This window comes from Dermochelys coriacea, chromosome 1 (assembly GCF_009764565.3).
Source record: "Dermochelys coriacea isolate rDerCor1 chromosome 1, rDerCor1.pri.v4, whole genome shotgun sequence".
Taxonomy (NCBI): Eukaryota; Metazoa; Chordata; order Testudines; family Dermochelyidae; genus Dermochelys; species Dermochelys coriacea.
The window spans coordinates 134389345-134411749 of NC_050068.2; the positions used below are offsets into that span (position 1 = coordinate 134389345).

The window sequence follows — 22405 nt, forward strand, 5'->3', positions numbered from 1 at the left end:
GCCAATGGGGGCTGCAGGAAGCAGCGCAGGCCGAGGGATGTGCTAGCCGCACTTCCTGCAGCCCCCATTGGCCTGGAGCGGTGAACTGTGACCAGTGGAAGCCGCGATCGGCTGAACCTGCAGATGCAGCAGGTAAACAAACGGGCCCGGCCCGCCAGGGGCTTTCCCTGAACTAGCGGGGGCCCTAGTTTGAGAACCACTGCATTAGATAACAGACTATTATGTTTTTAAAACTACCCTTTTTAAACTACCAAAATAGATTTATAATTGAATAAAATTGTAGGTCATTCAGCCTCGCAGACACCTGACGCTACCAGGTTAAAGTATACTATATCTGGATTTTTTTTTACATATTTTTGTTACAAGTAATGCTGTAACCAAAAGATACGCAAACATATTTTTTTCTCTTGTTTACTTCCTGCATTTGCAAGCAATTTGTGTGTATAATCCCTCTGGCCATGTGGGCATTTCACACAGCAGAAGGGGAAAGAGAAATACTTTTTAAAAAATAGAAAATCTGATTATAAACCTAGAAAAACTGGCAGAGTGGTCAGGGGCAGGTGCAGCACCTCAGACTACTTCAAACTTTCGTTATTTGTAATGACTAGCTTTTGAGTTGATGGCATCACTCAAAACACAAAGCTACAAGTGTGGGAAATGTCATCGCACAAGTGGATCCCTCTCATCTGAGCGGGAAAGAGATGTAGGTGGGTAAGGGAATGGTGGCCCTATCTCCTTGTGTCACCAGTGCAGATAAATAACAGCTCCTACATTCAGGGATGGCAAGAAAGGGAACAATTGTACCATGGCCCCCAAACTGTCTGTGATTATAATGACCCCTTGGGCCCCAAATGCCTCTTGCCAGGCCTGTACATTGCTGGCATGAGGCTGCAACTCCCTAGCGCTCCTCATCTCATGGCCCAACCTTTGCATGGGATAACGGTGCACTTCACTGCCAGGGCAAAAGCTGGCCCATGTGGTGAGATGACCTGGGCTGGTGATGAGATCCTGGATTCACATTCTCCCTGCCCCCCTCTGCTGTCCCCAGGGGCCGCTCCTGGGACCCAAAACCCCCCCTGACTGTCAGCCAACCTGGCCAGCCCCCGTCCTGAACTACCTCCCCGAACCGTCTCTCTCATTCATAGAGAAGCCCTCTACACCTACATTCCATACAGAGATAGACTACAAGCCGTCAGGAACAGTATCCCAGATAATGTCATGGCAAACCTGGTGGCCGACTTTTTGACTTTGTCCTCACTCACAACTATTTCACATTTGGGGACAATGTATACCTTCAAGTCAGTGGCACTACTATGGGTACCCACATGGCCCCAGAGTATGCCAACATTTTTATGGCTGATTTAGAACAATGCTTCCTCAGCTCTCGTCCCCTCACGCCCCTACTCTACTTGCACTACATTGATGACATCTTCATCGTCTGGACCCATGGAAAAGAAGCCCTTGAGAAATTCCACCATGGTTTCAACAATTTCCATCCCACCATCAACCTCAGCCTAGACCAATCCACACAAGCGGTCCATTTCCTGGACACTACTGTGCTAATAAGCGATGGTCACATAAACACCACCTTATACCAGAAACCTACTGACCGCTATGCCACCTACAAGCCTCCAGCTTTCATCCAAACAACACCACACGATCCACTGTCTACAGCCAAGCTCTACAATATAACCGCATTTGCTCCAACCCCTCAGACAGAGACAAACACCTACAAGGTCTCTATCAAGCATTCTTACAACTACAGTACCCACCTGCTGAAGTGAAAAAACAGATTGACAGAGCCAGAAGAGTACCCAGAAGTCACCTACTACAGGACAGGCCCAACAAAGAAAATAACAGAACGCCATCACTGTCAGCCCCCAACTAAAACCTCTCCAGCACATCATCAAGGATCTACAATTTATCCTGGAAAATGATCCCTCACTCTCACAGACCTTAAAAAGAAAAGGAGTACTTGTGGCACCTTAGCGACTAACAAATTTATTTGAGCATAAGGTTTCGTGAGCTCACAGACCTTGGGAGACAGGCCAGTCCTTGCTTACAGACAGCCCCCCAACCTGAAACAAATACTCACCAGCAACCACACAACAGAACCACGAACCCAGGAACCTATCTATCCTTGCAACAAAGCCCAATGCCAACTCTGTCCACATATTTATTCAAGTGACACCATCATAGGGCCTAATTACATCAGCCACACCATCAGAGTCTTGTTCATCTTCACATCTACCAATGTGATATATGCCAGTGGTCTCCAAACTTTTTTGATCGCGTACCCCCAGGAAAAAAAAATTTGCCGCAGGCGTGCCGCCGAAGAAAAGGGAGGGGCCGCCGAAGAACAGAACAGTGGAAGGAGCTCCCCCTACCGCTGCAGAATCAAAGGTAGAAGAGCTGCCGCAGGCGTGCTGGCGGTGCTCCTCCTGGTGCGCACCACCAGGGATCACCTTGCTCACCCCCTGGGGAGTGCACACCCCACTTTGGAGACCACTGATATATGCCATCATGTGCCAGCAATGCTCCTCTGCCATGTACATTGGACGGTCTCTAGGCAAAAGAATAAATGGACACAAATCTGACATCAGGAATCCTAATGTTCAAAAACCGGTAGGAGAACACTTCAACCTCTCTGGCCACTCAGTACCAGACTTAAAGGAGGACTTGTGGCACCTTAGCGACTAACTAGTTTATTTGAGCGTAAGCTTTCGTGAGCTACAGCTCACTTCATCGGACGGCTCACTTCATCGGATGCATCCGATGAAGTGAGCTGTAGCTCACGAAAGCTTATGCTCTAATAAATGTGTTAGTCTCTAAGGTGCCCCAAGTCCTCCTGTTCTTTTTGCGGCTACAGCCTAACCCGGCTGCTCCTCTGAAAACTCCAGCGAGACACCGCGGCGCTTGAATTAATATGCAAACTGGATGCCATGAGCCTGGGTTTGACTAGAGCCTGGGAGTGGCTGGGCCATTACACCTACTGAATCCGTTTCCCCACCTTAAGTAGCCTCACACCTTCGCGTCCGCTGTCTCGATGGCCCCTCTCGATGAGCGCGGCCCAAGGGTGTTTCCCCCTCCGGCTGCCAATAGCTCCGCTTCATTAGTTAGCCTCTTTGTCCGCCTTTTCACGCTCTCTCTGCGCGCACGCCCCGAATCTTCTGACGATCGGCTCCTTTCCGTGCATCCGATGAAGCGGCCTCCCTGTAGCCCGCGGTAGCTGAGGCGCCGATACCACGCGCTCGCCTCTCAGGCGCCGCAAGGCCGCCGGGCCCTCAGCCCAACCGGCCCCCGGCCCCCAGCCCATGGGCGGCGACCCCGCCCCGCTGTGCCGCTCGCGTCTCCCGCCCCGCCCCCGCCGCCTCCCGGCGCGCAGGCAGGGGGCGGGCCCGGGGCCGCCGGTTATTTGACCCGCGCGCGCGCGCCTGCTCTCCCCGCCTCCGCCCGCGCTCTGCCGCCGCCGCCGCCGCCTCCTCCTCCTCCTCCTCCGGCGCGGCCATGCCCAACATCGTGCTCTTCAGCGGCAGCTCGCACCAGGACCTGTCCCAGCGGGTGGCCGAGCGGCTGGGGCTGGAGCTGGGCAAGGTGGTGACCAAGAAATTCAGCAACCAGGAAACCAGGTGACGCGGGCGGCCGGGGGGGGGGGTGTTAATGAAGCGCGGCCGCTCTTGGGGGCGGCAGGGCCCGCGTTACCTGCTTCTCCCCCCCGGGCGTGCGTCGCTGGGCCCGCCCCCGCCTTTGGGTCCCAGGCCGGTATCCGCCGCTCCCCCGCCCCGCCGAGCCTGAGCCCTGCCCTGGCGCCGCCGCCTGAGCCGTGACAGTTCGCTGCCCCTCCCCCACATAACGCGCGGAGTGGCGGCGGGGGGGGGTCACCAGCTCAACCATGTCTGGGATTGAGGGTCCCTGTGTTTCTCCTCCGTGGTGGGAAGCGCGTTATCCAGCCGGGGCCCCCTGCCTTAGGGCACTGAAAAATTACCGGCACGGGGGATGAACCGAAGCCTTAGGGCACCGATGAGGTGGCTAAAAATCACACCGTTGCTTAGTTCTGCTACAGCGTCTTGATGCTTGGGGGAGGGGAGGCAGGGAGGAGAAGACATTGTATTTAAGAGTTCGCAAAAAGAAAAGGAGCACTTGTGGCACCTTAGAGACTAACAAATTTATTAGAGCATAAGCTTTTGTGAGCTACAGCTCACTTCATCGGATGCATTTGGTGGAAAAAACAGAGGAGAGATTTATATACACACACACAGAGAACATGAAACAATGGGTTTATCATACACACTGTAAGGAGAGTGATCACTTAAGATAAGCCATCACCAGCAGCAGGGGGGGGAAGGAGGAAAACCTTTCACGGTGACAAGCAAGGTAGGCTAATTCCAGCAGTTAATAAGAATATCAGAGGAACAGTGGGGGGTAGGGTGGGGGGGGAGAAATACCATGGGGAAATAGGTTTCAGAGTAGCAGCCGTGTTAGTCTGTATTCGCAAAAAGAAAAGGAGTACTTGTGGCACCTTAGAGACTAACAAATTTATTAGAGCATAAGCTTTCGTGAGCTACAGCTCACTTCATGGGGAAATAGTTTTACTTTGTGTAATGACTCATCCATTCCCAGTCTCTATCCAAGCCTAAGTTAATTGTATCCAGTTTGCAAATTAATTCCAATTCAGCAGTCTCTCGTTGGAGTCTGTTTTTGAAGTTTTTTTGTTGAAGGATAGCCACCCTCAGGTCTGTAATCGAGTGACCGGAGAGAATGAAGTGTTCTCTGACTGGTTTTTGAATGTTATAATTCTTGACGTCTGATTTGTGTCCATTCATTCTTTTACGTAGAGACTGTCCAGTTTGGCCAATGTACATGGCAGAGGGGCATTGCTGGCACATGATGGCATCTATCACATTGGTAGATGCGCAGGTGAACGAGCCTCTGATAGTGTGGCTGATGTGATTAAGCCCTATGATGGTATCCCCTGAATAGATATGTGGACAGAGTTGGCAACGGGCTTTGTTGCAAGGATAGGTTCCTGGGTTAGTGGTTCTGTTGTGTGGTGTGTGGTTGCTGGTGAGTATTTGCTTCAGATTGGGGGGCTGTCTGTAAGCAAGGACTGGTCTGTCTCCCAAGATCTGAGAGAGCGATGGCTCGTCCTTCAGGATAGGTTGTAGATCCTTGATGATGCGTTGGAGAGGTTTTAGTTGGGGGCTGAAGGTGATGGCTAGTGGCGTTCTGTTGTTTTCTTTGTTGGGCCTGTCCTGTAGTAGGTGACTTCTGGGTACTCTTCTGGCTCTGTCAATCTGTTTCTTCACTTCAGCAGGTGGGTATTGTAGTTGTAGGAATGCATGATAGAGATCTTGTAGGTGTTTGTCTCTGTCTGAGGGGTTGGAGCAAATGCGGTTATATCGTAGCGCTTGGCTGTAGACAATGGATCGAGTGGTATGATCTGGATGAAAGCTAGAGGCATGTAGGTAGGAATAGCGGTCAGTAGGTTTCCGATATAGGGTGGTGTTTATGTGACAATCGCTTATTAGCACCGTAGTGTCCAGGAAGTGGATCTCTTGTGTGGACTGGTCCAGGCTGAGGTTGATGGTGGGATGGAAATTGTTGAAATCATGGTGGAATTCCTCAAGAGCTTCTTTTCCATGGGTCCAGATGATGAAGATGTCATCAATGTAGCGCAAGTAGAGTAGGGGCATTAAGGGACGAGAGCTGAGGAAGCGTTGTTCTAAGTCAGCCATAAAAATGTTGGCATACTGTGGGGCCATGCGGGTACCCATCGCAGTGCCGCTGATTTGAAGGTATACATTGTCACCAAATGTGAAATAGTTAAGAGTTGTGTGTTATGCAGTGTTGATGACCCCCGTTGCTGTGGTGTGTAGGTGTCACATAAAGGAACATCTGTTCCTCCCAAAAAGAGCCTAGTATTTTTCGTTATTGGCTACTGCTTTGTTTTGCTCCGTTCCTTTCTTACTTTGTTTCCCGGAAGGATGCTGCTGGCCTTTCTCTAACCTCTCTTTTAGAGGAAAGGCATATGAATGATTCTGCTGTCAACTAGTAGGTAAATTATCTACAGCTGTTAAATTAACAGTTGAGAGTATGTGTCAGAGAATGCTCTCACTGGAGAACATCATCTTAAGCCTCGTCCACACCGCCGCTTTACAGCACTGCAACTTTCTCGCTCGGGGTGTGAAAAAACACCCCCCCCCCCCCAGAGGGCTGCAAGTTTGAGCGCTGTAAAGTGGCAGTGTAGACAGTGCACTAGCACTGGTAGCTGAGCTCTCAGCGCTGGTAGCTACTCCCCTCGTGGGGGTGGGGTTTTTTATAGGGCTGGGAGAGCTGTCCCCCAGTGCTGGTGCCGCAACTACACAGCTGCTTTGACGTTGCTCGAGAAGACATACCCTTAGACTCATGCTGTATAGTTCTGTTGATTTATTGTATCTATTGTAATGGATTGTGTGACTAAATAGCTATGAGTTTGCATAGTATAGAATTCTGTGAGGTAGAGCCTGAAGGGACCTCAAAAGGTCATTTAGTCTAGCCCTCTTCTCTGAGGCAGGACCAAGTAAATCTAGGCAATCCCTGACAGATGCTTGTCCAATCTGGTCTTTAAAACCTTCAATTATGGGGATTTCACAACCTCCCTTGGAAGCCTATTCCAGATCTTAACTACTTTTGTCGTTAGGTGGGGGTTTTTTGTTTTTTCTTTTATACCTAACCTAAACCTTCCTTGTGGCAGTTTAAGCATGTTTCTTTTTGTCCTATCTTCAGTGGGCATGGAGAATGATTGATCACTGTCCTTTGTACAACAGCCCTTAATGTATTTGAAGACTGTGATCAGGTCCCCCCTTGTCATCTTTTCTCAAGACTAAAAGTGCCCAGGTTTTTAACCTTTCATCATAGATGGGGTTTTCTAAACCTTTAATCATTTTTGTTGCTCTCCTTTGGACTCTCCAATTTGTCCACATCTTTCCTAAAGTGTGGTGCCTGCAGTTGGACATAGTACTCCAGCTGTGGCCTGACCAGTGCCAACTAGAGTGGGACAGTTATCTCCCACCTCTTATATAGCTATTCTGGGGTGTATTAAGTGTTCTGTCTCTCTCGCTCCCCCCCAGTTACATCATATCGTTGACTTTTTGATCCACCATAACCCCTAGATTCTTTTCATCAGTACATCTGCCTAGCCCAGTGGTCCCCAAACTGTGGGGTATGCTGTCCAAGGGGAGGCATGGAGGAACGTTTGGGGGTGTGGCGAGGCCTGGGTCAGCCCCCATGCAGGGCAAGGAGGGACCACTACTGAGACCCGCTCTGCCCCCAGCCACAGGTCCAGCCCTGGTCTCAGCTACCGGATCCTGGTTGTGATCCTAGCCGTGGCTCTGCTCTCGGCCACAGCTCCCAGTTTGTGGCCCCCCGCTCCTGGACCAGGAAGGGCAGGGGGACAGACAAAAAGTTAGCCAGTTCTTCCCCAATTCATATTTGTGCATTTGATTTTTTCCTTCTTAAGTGTAGTACTTTACACTTGTCTCTATTGAATTTTTCATTTTGTTGATTTTGGACTAATTCTACCATTTGTGGAGGTCACTTTGAATTCTAAACCCATCCATGAAAGTGCCTGCAACCCCATCTATCTTAGTGTCATTTGCAGATTTTATGAATATATTCTCCACTCCAGTATCCTAGTCAGTAATGAAAATATTGAATAGTACTGGATTCGGCGCTGAGCCCTGTGGGATCCCGCTTGATGCATCCTCCCAGTTTGACAGTGGACCATTGATAACTATTCTTTGAGTATGGTCTTTCAACCAGTTGTGAACCCACTTTATAATAGTACAGTAGAACCTCCGTTACAAACTAGGGACTGATCAACCACACAGCTCATTTGGAACCAGAAATACACAATCGGGTAGCAGCAAAAATTGGGCGGGGGGTAGGGGGGAAGCAAATACAGCACGGTACTGTTTTAAATGTAAACTGCTAAAACAATGAAGGGAAAGGTTTTATTGCTTTAAAAAAAAAAAGATTTGACATGGTAAGGAAACTGTTTCTGTGCTTGTTTAATTTAAATTAAGATGTTTAAAAGCAGCATTTTTCTTCTGCATATTAGTTTCAAAGTCAGTGTTCAGTTGTAAACTTTTGGAAAAACAACCATAGCGTTTTGTTCAGAGTTACGAACAACCTCCATTCCCAAGGTTCTACTAATTTAATCTAGACAACACTTCCCTACTTTGCTTATGCTAATGTTGTGTGGGGCTGTGTCAAAAGCCTTACTAAAATCACATCTGCTTCCACTGTGCCAGTAACCCTGTCAAAGAAGGAAATTAAGTTGGTTTGGCATGTTTAGTTCCTGACAAACCCAATGTGGCTGTTCCTTCTAAGTGTATTATCTTCTAGGTGCTTACAAGCTGATTGTTTGATTACTTGTTCTAGTATCTTTTCCGGTGCTGAAGTTTGGCTAACTGGTCTATAATTCCCTTGGTCCTGTTTGTTCCCCTTTTTAAAGATAGGTACTGTTTGCTCTTTTTCAGTTCTCTAGTACCTCACCTGTCCTCTGAGTTCTGGGAGATAATGGGTAACGATTCCAAGATGCTTTTGTTAGTTCCTTAGCTACTCTAGGATGAATGTCATCAGGCCCTGCTGACTTGAATACATCTAACTTACCTAAATATTCTTTAACCTGTTTAAGTATTTTGGCTTGCATTCCTTCCCCTCTTGTTACAGTGTTGTGTATCTGGCCACTATTAACCTTTTCTAGTAAAGTTTGAAGCAAAATAGGCATTAAACGTCATTTTTCTTGATGTCATCAGTTAACTCTCCTCGTCGGCTAATTAGGGGGCCTACACTTTCCTTCATCTTTCTCTTGCTCCTAATTTATTAAATAACTTCTTATTGCCGTTTGCGTCCCTTGCAGAGAGTAATTCATTTTGTGCCTTAGCCTTTCTGATTTCACCCATACATGCTTGTGCTATTCTTTTGTACTCCTTGGCAGTTTGTCCATGTTTTCACTTTTTGTAGGATTCCTTTTTTGATTTTTCAGATTGTTAAAGAGCTCCTGTTGTAACAATATTGGCCTCTTACTATTATTCCTCTTTCCTTTGCAACAGGATAGTTTTCAGTTGTGCCTTTAATATTGTCATCCTGAGAAACTGCCAGCTCTCTTGATCTCCTTCTTCGCTTAGATTTTCTTCCCATGAGACCTTACCTACCAGTTCTCCGAGTCTGCTTTGTATAAACCCAAAGGTTCCCTTTTCTAAAATGATCATGGGGAAAAGGGAACACTGCTTTCTCATTTTGTATAAACAAAACCTAAATTGTACCAGAAGCGTATCTTACTGAAACTTACTGTATATAAAAGTAATCCTCTTTCTGTATTAGTTTTTTTAAGTTTTGCTAAAATGTGTAAGTAAGTAAATGTGCGTTATTACAGAACACATTGCACAGAAGTCAATAATTAACCAATTGACGCAATATTAAAATACTCAATCTTATCCCATAAAAGAACCTTGGACTCTTTTCACACAATACTTAGGCAAAAACCTGTGTAAATAGATGAGCCTTGCCCTCAGGGCCAACTAACTCGTGTTCAGCTATGGCAGCAAGTCCCACGGACGAAAGACCTTAACTATAAATTCATTGCTGCTGTTCAGTTAACAGTCTTTTCAAAAATATGTGCAAATGTGCATACATGCTTCTGTGTGCAGGTCAGCTGATATGCTTATGTAACCCCTGACTTGCAAATGAAGCATATGAAAATCATATTGCCTATACAATCTGGGGGCGGGGGAACCCAAATCTTCAGTCTTCCTGAGAACCACAGTTAGAGCTCTGCTTGCAGGATAGAATATGGGAAAACGGGCATACTAAAGAGGTTTTTTTTGTTTTGTTTTTGTTTTTAACTATCTTAATAGAAAATACACATAGGGTAGCCAAAACCCAATCTTTAGTGTTTTGAATTTCAATGCTAACAATTTGGATTGTATCCAGAAATTAATATTATCTGAGTCCTGAAAGAGACACTGTGTGGCAGTGACATTTTGTATGCCATGAAATTTCTGAAAGGTCTGAATGTGTAACTCCCAAGTAAGAGTACATTGCAATATTTCAGATAGAGGTGACTAGAAAGAGGACCATTCGAGAGGTGGGTAGTAGGGAAGATGTATGGTAAAAATACTATTTATAGTTGAAATGTACACTTTCAACTTCTGTGGAGAACATCAGTGTGTTAAACTGAAATTTAATCTAAAACCAAAGGAAGCATTTTCATATACTAGAAAAAAGTGGGCACTGTTTCATTGGGAAACTGCTGTGAATGTGAAAAGGGATCTTCAGCCTAATTTCTATGAAACAGTCAATTAAGGTTCAGAAGTGACTATAATGATAACCTGAACTTGGTTAATATCTATGCTGTAGAAATAGGTGACACGAGCGCCTTTGAGGTTACCTATTCTGTTTAGGTGTAAGGATCAAACATCTTTGAAGGTGAATGCTCTGTGGTTCTTGATCAGCTTGTTGTTAAATCTGAATTCCAGGACAACAAGAGGTATAAGAACAGTTCAGCAATTGTTGGTCAGCTACTGATCTAAACAGAGCTTTGAGATTTTTTGTAATGTTAAACGTTTTACTTTCTACATGCACCTCTTAATCCCACATATTAAGATACTGGATATTGATCTCTAATATTAAATGAAGAAGTGTTATTGAGTGAGATCTGGATGGAAGACCTCTATGATGATGATCCTGTGTACTTAATTTGGATTTTAGTGTTTTCTCCATTGCCAGGGTTGTTATGAATTAACAACTTGATCTTCAAAAAATAACTATTCCCAGTGTAGAAAATAACACACTGTAAAACTTACTATAATTGTTTCATCACACCACCTACCCTCTTAAAGACCAGTAAGGACTATATTAAAAAAAAAAATCACCACCGGAAAAAACAGTACATCAATAATTGAATTTGATCAGGTGGTGGTTGTGTCTGGGAGTTGAGTTGTGGGCCCTGTAAGAGTGGTAAGTGTGCTGTGGGCAGCCAAAAATTTAATATATTGCATTCATAAAACTTTAAAATGTAGACAATCATATTCCATATTAAAATAGTCTTATCAACCATATCTAGTTTTGTAGGTCGTATAGATGCACACAGAATTATTTAAGACGATTAAGATTTCAGAGTTAAGCATTCAGCGGTTAGTAAATGCCATAATTATGGTTGCTTGGGTCATGCGATCATGTAATGACTATCATAATGCACAAGGGGACAGATTTTTAAGGCTGTACAATCATGAAAGCAGGAGGAGGGCAACTGTGCCACTAAGTGTGGGGCTAGGCCACAGGAAGGTCCTGTGTCATAATGTGCCTAAAATCCTGATGGCCTTAATTTGGGCTGTAAATATATAAGAATACTTGGAGTGGTGATGGAACAGAAGCCTTGCATATGGAAAAGAGAAATGTAGTGAAATATGAACGCCCCATTTTTGAAGGCTTGCTTTGCAGTCTTAATGGTTAGAGACTTTTTATTTTATTTTTATTTTTTTTAAAGTAAAGAACAGATGAGAGGTGTCTCTGCTTTCCCCTTCCCCAAGCCAACTAATCTCCCATGAAGACATGTCCCATGCTTTGGGAAACACTGGATTGGAGCACAAGTCAAAAGGTTCTATTTCTGGATCTGCACCAAATCTCTGAACATTTGTGCCTGAAATTACTCATCTGTAAAATTGAACTAAAATCTATTGTGCTTCTTATGGGTGTCAAAATATTATCATTTGTAAAATGAGTAAGATTCTCAGAAGGGTACAAAAGGCCATATTTTAAAGGTATTGGGTGCCTCTGAGACTTTTTTCAAAAGCACCTAAAGGGCCCAACTCCTATTAATTTAAATAGGAGTAAGGCACCTAGGTGCCTTACTCCTAAGTGACTTTGGACTCTGAGCCATTTTCAAACGTGAATGAGGCACTTAAGAGCCTGAGTCTCATTGGGGATTTAGACTCCAAATTGCTGAAGTCACTCTTGAAATAGAACCTAAACACTCCTGAAAATGTTACCATAGTTTTGTTTTTAATTAAAAACTTTTTAATTATGTGACTTAATGTGGATCCTACAATCCTGTACTTCAATCTGTTTTCAAATACGTGCATCTCCCTCCTCCTCCTCCCCTCCCCGTTCTGCCACAGGATTCTTATACACTTCAACATTTTGATTAAATCCCCATCAATGCTAATGCTGCTTGGAACATACAATTTATCAAAATATTTCAATATGTCCCTGATTTTGAGTTTCCTTGAGTAATGATTGCATGCTTGAGCCCTTCGACTAATACAAAAGGTATGTGTGTAAGGATGGTCTACAAGCCTTTGCTTGTAGTCCCATTGAAGTTATGGTGAAGTTTGCAGTGAGTAAAGTTAAACATGGCACAAGTCTTTGCAGTATTGTGGTCTAGGAGAACAGTGAAAATTTGTTCTTGTGCCTACTTGTTAAAGTAGTTGTAGAAAACTGCATACCCTACTCCTGGGGGAATTCTGTGCCATGCATGCACACAGAATTCATGTCCCCCAGAGATTTCTTTGCTTCCCCACAGAAAAATGGGGAAGCAAAGAAATCTGTGGGGGAGATGTGCACCTTCCCCAGCAGCCTGAGTAAACTGTTAGAGCAGCTGGCGGAGATGTAAATCAGTGCGGGGGAGACATCAGACGTCCCTCTTGCTGGCTGTTGTGGCATGCTGGGTGTGGAGGGGTAGGGCTTCAGGTTGTTTGGAGGCAAGTGTGATGCAGGCTTTGTCCCCTCATAGCAGAAAATGTAGCAGCCTGCCTGCATAGTTAATGTTTCTATTGTTAGTGAATTGTTCCCATTCTTAATCTGCTCCTCCAGGAGCATAAAATACATGTAAAAATTGTAAGGCTCCTTTACATTGCCAGAGCGGTGTAAAGGAGCCTTATTGTAAATGAGTCCTCAGCTCAGAACATCTGTGTTGTCTCACTTTTGACCTGTGCCACAGTGGGACAATAGTGTTAGATTACAGCTCAGGATCTATTTTACTTGCCCCCCCAAATTTTTTTTAAATGGGTAAATTAAAATATTTATCAAGTAGTCAATAAAATGACAGGACACTCCAAACCAAGCACTTCTCAACGTAATCAGCCAGGTCCAGATGAAGTTACAAAAAGGGATATTTGTTCTTTTGCACAACATGAACAGCCATCCCATTGTGCATCAAAAATGGCTATATCAGCTTATGTTCGAAATTGCATGCGGATGGGGACAAATTATTTTGCACATCCTGCAATGTTGTTCTCAGCTTGAATCTGGCATTTTGAGAGCAGTAAGCCTTGTACTGTTAAAGCATTTAACCTTCAGGAAGAACTGAAGATATCTTTTTAGTTCTTATCTAGAGCTCCTTTCAGAAAGCACCTCCTAGTTCTTCAAATTTAGGGAGGCAGAAAACTTATCTCCTGTTGAAAGACTTGCCTGTCTAGATCTTTTTAAAGAGGCATTCCACACAGCTTCTGAAAAGCTTGACAAATATTTGTCATTTGGATAACCAGGTCTGAATTTTCTGAAGGCTTGTAAGTTGTTTGATCCTCCTCAGGTTTATACTCTGCCAAAACACTGAGTATTTTCAAGCAGTATCTGGTTAGTTTTTCTTCTTCCTGAACAAGAGCGAGAACTGTACAGAAAAAAGATTGCCCCTGAAGCTATGTCAGCCTATTTTTGTAGACCTCCAAGTGTTTTGGCTTTCAGTGAAAGAGAGAATTCTAAATATTGCCATACTGGCCTTGAATTATGTAAATGTTGTTTCAAACTTAGCAGATGCAGAGAGAAGTTTTTCACTGCAGAACCTGATCCTTTCTGCCAGAAGGAAATTACTAAGTGAGGAAAAACTTGAAAGCTTTGTTTTCTGTGCTATAAATGAAAATACCAGATTGTACTGAAATGGAGGATAATGATTAGCAAAAACATATGACTTTCACATGCAAAAGTCTGAGCAATTTAAAAGGGCATTCTACTTTATTTTAGTTTTTTCTGTTTTGCTGTTTGGTGTTTTATAATGTAATTTAAATGAAAATACAGGATTATCACTGGAATGCAGGCTATTTGGTTACCAAGTATTTGTAATTTAACTTTCATGTTTTTAGGAAATGTTGAATAGTTGTTTGACTTTTTTCCTGTATTGTGACTAAATAAATTACCAAAATAATTGAATCTGGTTTGATTATATTGCATTATCTTGTCAAAGTATGCAGAATTTTTAATATTTTGGTGCAGAATTCGACTAGGAGTAATGCCACAAGTGCTACAAATTCTAAGCAGATGGGTGAAGCATAAAGCTGCATCGAGGACTTCGGGGTTTTTTTTTGTTTGTTTGTAACCTACTGTGAAAGATATCACTAAGGTAAAATTACTCAGTGAGAGTCAACAGAATCTCTATGTGAGAAGTTTAGGTAAACTGCGTGTTACCAAATAGTTGAATTTGATTAAACTACCCAAAACAAACATGGTTGTAATGTTAGTGCAAAGGCATGGATCTTGCCCATTCTGTACATCCTCACTAAATTTCATTGTGTAAACATAAACAATCCAAAATGGATTAATTAGTAATTAGGTCCTGATACATCTACAAAAGTCACTTTATTCCAGTAATACATCTAGGCTTTTCAGAATTCAGCTGCTATTTTTCATTTTGGTTGGGTATCTATTTTTAAGCATTTTTCTATTTTAATTTTAACAGTTGTGGGATGTTATGGGGAGGCGATCAGACAATGTAATGTCAAATATTGATTCAAAAAAGTTTTTAGAACTGTTAAAACAAACTGTTAACGTCGCATGTCAGAATACACAAGGTGAATATCCCTATACTCTTGTTTTCAAGCAACATTTTTCTTTGCTTGTCTATACACTTTGATTATTGTTGGAAATATGTTTTTGTTGGTTTGTGCATGTACAATGAAGTAGGTATTTGATGTTTTTACTAACTAAAAATCTAATGCTTTCAAGCCCAAGTGTATCTAGGATATCTGTTACAAAATCTCACTTGTGTTAGCTTAGTATTTTAAGGAAAAAAGTGTCTACTGATTTCATTCATGCTCTCCTATTTGTTATACTTCTCATTTGTCTTCACAATAGATGGTTTTATTGAATCTTTCTAGGAACTTTGTATACACTTGCGTGTAAACTGAAGACACCAAGAAGTAGAAGATCATACTTCTCTGAAGGAAAATTCTGACTAATTTATCCTTTTATTAAATTGCTTTATAGTGGCTAAGGAATGAGCTGCATATCCAATCTGATTAGTTGTTGCTGTCTCACACTTCTTCAATACTGAACTTTGAGAAGGTAAACATTGAGGGTACTAACATGTTGCATGACTGTCTTCATGTGAGAAAACTCTCTTGTAGGCAAACATACTTTTTCACTTTTTTGTTACCTATAATTAGATTGGGGTGGCCAAACTTAATGGCCCTCCGAGCCACATATTTCAATCTTCAAAGTTCAAGAACTGGGGCACACCTGCCAGGGCTTCAGCCTCACTCCTGCTGAAGCCCTGAGCCCTGGCAGGTGTGCCTCGCAGGGCAAAAGCTTCTATTGCACTACCCCACTCCAAGGCGGAGGTCCTGAGCGCTCCCCCTCCCCCCAGTCTGGTAGGTGGAGAATTGAGGGTCTTTAATGGTAAAAGAGCCGCATGTGGCTTGTGAGCCACAGTTTGGCCACCGCTGAATTAGATGATCACTGAGTACTATGAAAACATTAATTTCAGCCTGATTTCAGTCCTTAAATCTTTGTGTGCACGTTGCTGCAGAGATCTGCATGCACATGGCCTAACAGCTCTCACTTAGGCCTACAAAATAAGTGTGTGTTTCTGAGGTGAAAAACATGGTCTCAAATCTCTATACACTTTGAGTGAAGGGAACATTATTCTCATTTCCAAATGGGTCAGTAGGCTTAAAGATTGTGGCTAGCTCAAGGACCTTGGTAAGCAACAGTCATTAGAGTATACTCTGAGAGAGAACAGAGGCAACGTGGCTCCCAGTGCTATACTCTTTTCCAGGGGTTCTCAAACTTCATTGCACCGCAACCCCCTTCTGACAACAAAATTACTACACAACCCCAGGCAGAGTGCCTGTAACCTCGGGCTTCGGCCCTGCATTGAGGGGCTCAGGTTTCAACCCAGCAAGTCTAAGTCAGCCCTGGTGACCCCATTAAAATGGGGTCATGACCCACTTTTGGGTCTGAACCCACAGTTTGAGAGCTGCTGCTCTAATGACTAGAATATACTTCTCCCAAAGATATATACATACAGAACGCATAAGCTACATTATTGGACTCATGTGAGCTGTTCTATCTTAATGAAGTATTTTAGTAATGGCCATAAAGAAAGCTAAAATGTTATAACACACTGTCTTCTACATGTAGTAAAAATGAATACACTTCATTTAGCAAACTTTCCCCAACTACATAACTAAATTTACAAATTATTGATTACTTGTAAGTGCTACAATCTTTCTTCCACTAAACCTTCTCTCTGTCGTTCTGAGAATATTTCTCAGGTTTGGCAATATCTCCTTTTTACATTTCACTTATTCCTCCTTTCCTTTGTGTAATAGTTCTCCTGATAGGCATAAAAATAAGTCTTTAACTTTAAAGATGTTGTTCAGAAGAAATGTTACAGGGTTCTTGCACATGGTGATATTAGGAACCATTTTCCTAATCTTTTTCAGACCTATCCCAAAGTTCTCACATGCTAGGGCAACACGTGTTTGTTTTTGTTTAAGCTGTTTTCAACAAGAACACTGAGTCAAAGCTGTGGTGGTTTCTTTATTCATCATTTACCGTGCTCTTGGGGATGGAGGGGAATATCCTTATTCAGCACTTACGAATGCACCTTAGGTGGCCATTGCTGAAATTTGTTCATACATTTTTTATGTTTTTTGTCTTTTATTATTTTCTCAAGATCACGAGAGAAGTCCACTTTAGAGCTAGATTAGTAGGGTCAGCACAAACAATGTTTTTTATTTTTTAATGGCGCTTGGATATTTGGATACTTGATGTACGTGTGTCACTGTTGTCCCTGCCTAAACTGATGCTCCCATCTGCTAACATGAAATTAATTTTTATTATAGGTGGGGCCTATAATATCATTATCATTCTAGGCTCTTCAGCCCATTTCTCCCCCCTCCCTCCCCCCGAGCTCAATTAGTTCCACCTATCGCCTCCATCTGTCCCTGTGTTGTCTCTTCTCAACCCCTGGCATTATCGTCACTATCATTAAGGTTGCTTGACACTTCCCATTATAAGACACTGTCTTCAGTTGTTTATAACTTTGTCAGACTTTAACCATTTGGGATGAAATGTTATATGCCGGGTGTCTGCCTTAGGGTGAATTTTTTTTTTTGGAAATTTCAGGCAAAATGGTTGAGAATGAGGCTAGGAAAAAATATTGTTTTGTCCGTTATAAAATTCTGGCAACCTTTCCTTTAAACAATTCTAGTTTTCCCTCATGCTTTGGAGCAGGGACTTGAAATTTGATAGAAGTGTGGCCTCTTTCAGGGATGTGCCTTTCCCATCCCCATGAAAATTCTCCCAAATATTGGCCAAGTTATAAGCCTTTGAAAATTCTCTGTTTGCATATGATCACTAGAGACTTGGTAGAGCTTATGAGCTAATCACCAAAGATTCCATCCTTACAGATTGTGCTCAAGCTTCTCACAGCTATTAGTAAAAAGAAAAGGAGTACTTGTGGCACCTTAGAGACTAACAAATTTATTAGAGCATAAGCTTTCGTGAGCTACAGCTCACTTCATTGGATGCATCCGATGAAGTGAGCTGTAGCTCACAAAAGCTTATGCTCTAATAAATTTTAGTCTCTAAGGTGCCACAAGTACTCCTTTTCTTTTTGCGAATACAGACTAACACGGCTGCTACTCTGACAGCTATTAGTGTTGACCAGAGTTCATGTGCCATGCCTGCAGAGTGAAAATGCATGAACCTTCTTCCTCAGGGTTATGGGGTAAAGCCAGACCTTCCCTGTAATGCTGCTCTGGTTTGGGACTGGACACTGGAATTGACAGCAGGAAGTGTCTGTCTCCTGTACTGTCAATGATCCTCCCACCTGCTGGTGCCCAGGTAGCACAGAGGAGGAAGCAGCCCATCAAATTCAGAGGGGAGGGGAAGAAATAGATTAGGACAAGGAGTCTGGTGAGACTGGGACTGGAGGATGGTGGGGGAAGGTCCTGGGGTATGGGAGGAATTTTAGGATTGGGTTGGGAAGCCTGAGGCATGGAGACTGGGATTGGGTAGGCAAGGAGAATGGGATTGGGATGAGGAGCCGGGGTGGAGAAGAGACAAGACACAGGGATAGGTGGAACTATTCAAGCTTGGGGAGTTGGGGGGGAAACGGGCTGAAGAGCCTAGAATGGAACCCAAGATTCAGCAGTCTCACTGTTCCTCTGCTGTCGCCACATATCTGTGAAACCCACTGACCCATCTGCCTCTAATGCTGGGCCGCATAGAAGATGAAACCTACTATTGCTGTCAGTTAGTCTGTTAGCTCAAGTGACTGAGGCCTATAGTGGTTCTAAATATCAGTATGATGCCCCTAATGGGATTTCTCTTTTACCATTTTGCCTTTTTTTTTAAAACCTAGGAAATTGCACACCAAACAGTGACGTTGAAAGAACATTAAATTTGCAGAGTCAAGCACACAAGTTAGAAAATTCCAGATTTAAGGTTGCCTCTGAAATCTTAATTCAGACCTGACATGCATATGCATTATGCCATGGTCTTTAATTGCATGTTCACTTAGTTTTTCCACAGGACCCCTGCTACTTTTAGTGCACAGAATGGGGCCACACATTGAACTGTGAGAAGAAAACAAAATATTGAATAGTGAGCACAGTCCATTCTATTTGTAATGTTTATGTGTGTATACATGGCAATACAAGGTGTACCTATCCTTGTAGGTGCTTCATGACACATTTTTAAAAAAAAACAAACTACAGTACACCCTCACCATAATAAACCTGTTGGGATTCAAGCCTTTTGTCTGTTATAGCCAGGGCTTCATTACAGCGAAAGAACAGTCAAAACTCAAATGATAAACTGCTGGAGTAAGTTAATGAAATCACTTTGGATAAAGGTGTTAGCTAAATTAATTAATAACATAAGTACTTGTGACATGCATCCTGTACTGTGTTAATTTATTGAGGAACACACAAAAAACACAAATCCCATATTGAAACGGAACATTTCAAAACCAGTCGAACATTTTCAGTTTTCGCAAAAAGAAAAGGAGTACTTGTGGCACCTTAGAGACTAACAAATTTATTAGAGCATAAGCTTTCGTGAGCTACAGCTCACTTCATCGGATGCATTTGTGGAAAAAACAGAGGAGAGATTTATATACACACACACACACACACACACACAGAGAACATGAAACAATGGGTTTATCATACACACTGTAAGGAGAGTGATCACTTAAGATAAGCCATCACCCACAGCAGGGGGGGAAAGGAGGAAAACCTTCCATGGTGACAAGCAGGTAGGCTAATTCCAGCAGTTAACAAGAATATCAGAGGAACAGTGGGGGGTGGGGTGGGGGGGAGAAATACCATGGGGAAATAGTTTTACTTTGTGTAATGACTCATCCATTCCCAGTCTCTATTCAAGCCTAAGTTAATTGTATCCAGTTTGCAAATTAATTCCAATTCAGCAGTCTCTCCTTGGAGTCTGTTTTTGAAGCTTTTTTGTTGAAGTATAGCCACTCTTAGGTCTGTGATCGAGTGACCAGAGAGATTGAAGTGTTCTCCAACTGGTTTTTGAATGTTATAATTCTTGACGTCTGATTTGTGTCCATTCATTCTTTTACGTAGAGACTGTCCAGTTTGGCCAATGTACATGGCAGAGGGGCATTGCTGGCACATGATGGCATATATCACATTGGTAGATGCGCAGGTGAACGAGCCTCTGATAGTGTGGCTGATGTGATTAGGCCCTATGATGATGTCCCCTGAATAGATATGTGGACAGAGTTGGCAACGGGCTTTGTTGCAAGGATAGGTTCCTGGGTTAGTGGTTCTGTTGTGTGGTGTGTGGTTGCTGGTGAGTATTTGCTTCAGATTGGGGGGTTTTGGTTCAATTAAAAAAATAAAAATTCTAAACATTAAGTCTCAATTCTAAAAGAAAAAAATATTTCGTCAGTTTTGCTTTGCCATGCTGGTTGCATGGAAGCTCTCTGAGCCAATATCAGCATTTGACAGAGTTGTAAGATTTATTGCCTCAACAGCCTGTATTTCCATCCATGCAATAGCAGTCTCTAACTCTGTACTACCTCAGATGCAAATGGGGCAGGGGGCGCTGATTCGTCTGCCTCCTTAATTCCATTTTCCTGGGTATTTGACATCTCCCCAACACTTTGGCAATGATGTCTTCATCCATCAGCATGGTGATCACTGTATACTTAGCTACATGAAGCCAGTCATTCACTACAGCTTCAGAATCCTCTACTCCAATGGTTCTCAACCAGGGGTATGCGTACCCCTGGGGGTACACAGAGGTCTTCTAGAGGGACAACTCGATATTTGCCTAGTTTTGCAACAGGATACATAAAAAGCACTAGCGAAGACAGTACAAACTAAAATTTCATACAGTGACTTGTTTATAATGCTCTATACACTGAAATGTAAGTGCAATATTTATATTCCAATTGATTTCTTACGATAAAATAAGCAATTTTTCAGTAATAGTTAACAGTGACAATTTTGTACTTTTGTGTCTGATTTTTGTAAGCAAGAAGTTTTTAAGTGAGGTAGAAACTTGGGGTATACAAGACAAATCAATCCAGAAAGTCAGAATTTCAAATTGAGCCACTGCTCTACTCCATCCAGCAAATGAAAGCATCTGGATATCCAGCAGAAGTTAGTCGTCGTTTTCCAGTTGTGCATGCATGTTCAATATCCAGTACTGTACTGTAGATGGGATCCAGGTACAGGTAGGCTTGTTATAGACTAAGATTTGTAATTCACAATTATGATATAGTGAGGGTGTATACTTCTACAATCCTCATAATTATAATTAAGCGTCTGAAAATATAGTTACGATTTTATGGTCTCTCACCAGAGTCATCCTTGTTCCTTGCAGCTACAGAAAACAAATGGGTCAGCCTGAAGGGTGGTGAACTAGGACTAGGGTGAGTTCCCAAGCTATGGGGCCTCATGAAACCCTGACTTCTCCCTCTAGTCTCTTATGAGCAGGGCTTCAGCTCCTGCTGATGGCATTTGTGGCAGTGTGGCTAGGACATTTGAAGCCTTATAAATCTGACTGGCTCATTGGGTTATGAACCCAAATATAGACATGGGTTTAAATGGGCTGATAGGAAAAAGTACTTCCTGCATGGTAATACTAAGACAAGAATATTATGTTGTGTATGCTTAAAGAAGAGCGAGGCAAGGTGTTGAGGCTATATAATTTATATAATTTTTTTTTTAATTGGACTGACTTCTGTAAGTGAGAGACAAGCTTTCAGTCTTTCAGAGAGCTGCTCTTTAGGTCTAGGAAATGCATTCAGAGTGACACTGAGGAAGAGCTCTGTGTAAGCTCTATAGCGTCTCTCTAACAGAAGTTGACCCAATAAAAAAATATACCTCGCCCATCTTTTCTCTCATATCCTGGGATTGACATGACTACACCAACACTGTGTTAAGTTAGTTTAATGTCTGTGATTAGTACTGTACCATGTAGAAGGTCTCTGTTTGGTTCAAGAGTTTGATTTCTTGCCCTTTAGGCCTGTAGGGAGCAAAAGTATTGTAATGCTCCATGCTTGGCCTATTGTGTGTTTTTTGTTTTGTTTTTTTTAAATTTGCTTTCCCCTTTTAAATCAGGTTTAGCTGTGGTAGAGGATGTCATACATTGCATGCTGCAGTTTCTTGGGAAGCATGAGGCATTAATTTTGTGGCAAAACTGAACGTTGTAAATCTGTGGAAGGTGGGAGAGTGAAATAAAGGGAACCTCTTGTGTTCCAGTTTAGAGAAACAAAGAAAGCAAACGCAGTTTAAAAAAGAAAAAGCAGGCTGGTTTTTTTTTAAGCATTTTCAATTATCAGCTGAAGTAAAAGCTTCTTTTCACCTGCATTTGAGAACAGTATCCATTTCTTGATTTGAATAGTGGTATTTTTTATTGTGGAGGAAATTCATTGTTCAAAGCTGTCTAGAGGCAAATATTTTCTCTAGTTAAAGAAACAAATAATGGAGTGGAGTGATGAAATAATGCTAATCTATCTTGTTAGATGTTTTAATGGGCATGATCTTTTAGTGCTCCAAACCTCCTTTGGAGATGGCAAGAAGACCATGTAAAAGAGGTTAAGATTTTTTTTTTCGGTCTACACTACCACTTATGTCAGCATAATTTTATGTGACTTAGGTGGGTG

At 42.8% G+C, this 22405-nt stretch overlaps 1 protein-coding gene across 2 annotated transcripts in view; it reads left to right on the plus strand.

Moving 5' to 3' along the window:
- Positions 1-3384: 3384 nt before the first annotated feature.
- PRPS2 (phosphoribosyl pyrophosphate synthetase 2) overlaps positions 3385-22405 on the plus strand; it is a 45031-nt gene continuing 26010 nt past the window's right edge. The window contains exon 1 of one of the 2 annotated variants that reach the window (XM_038403838.2): positions 3385-3629. In XM_038403838.2, the coding sequence (XP_038259766.1) occupies positions 3508-3629 (122 nt within the window). In that variant the 5' untranslated portion in view covers positions 3385-3507. The remainder of the gene's footprint in view (positions 3630-22405) is intronic. The other variant, XM_038403856.2, reaches the window with a different exon arrangement.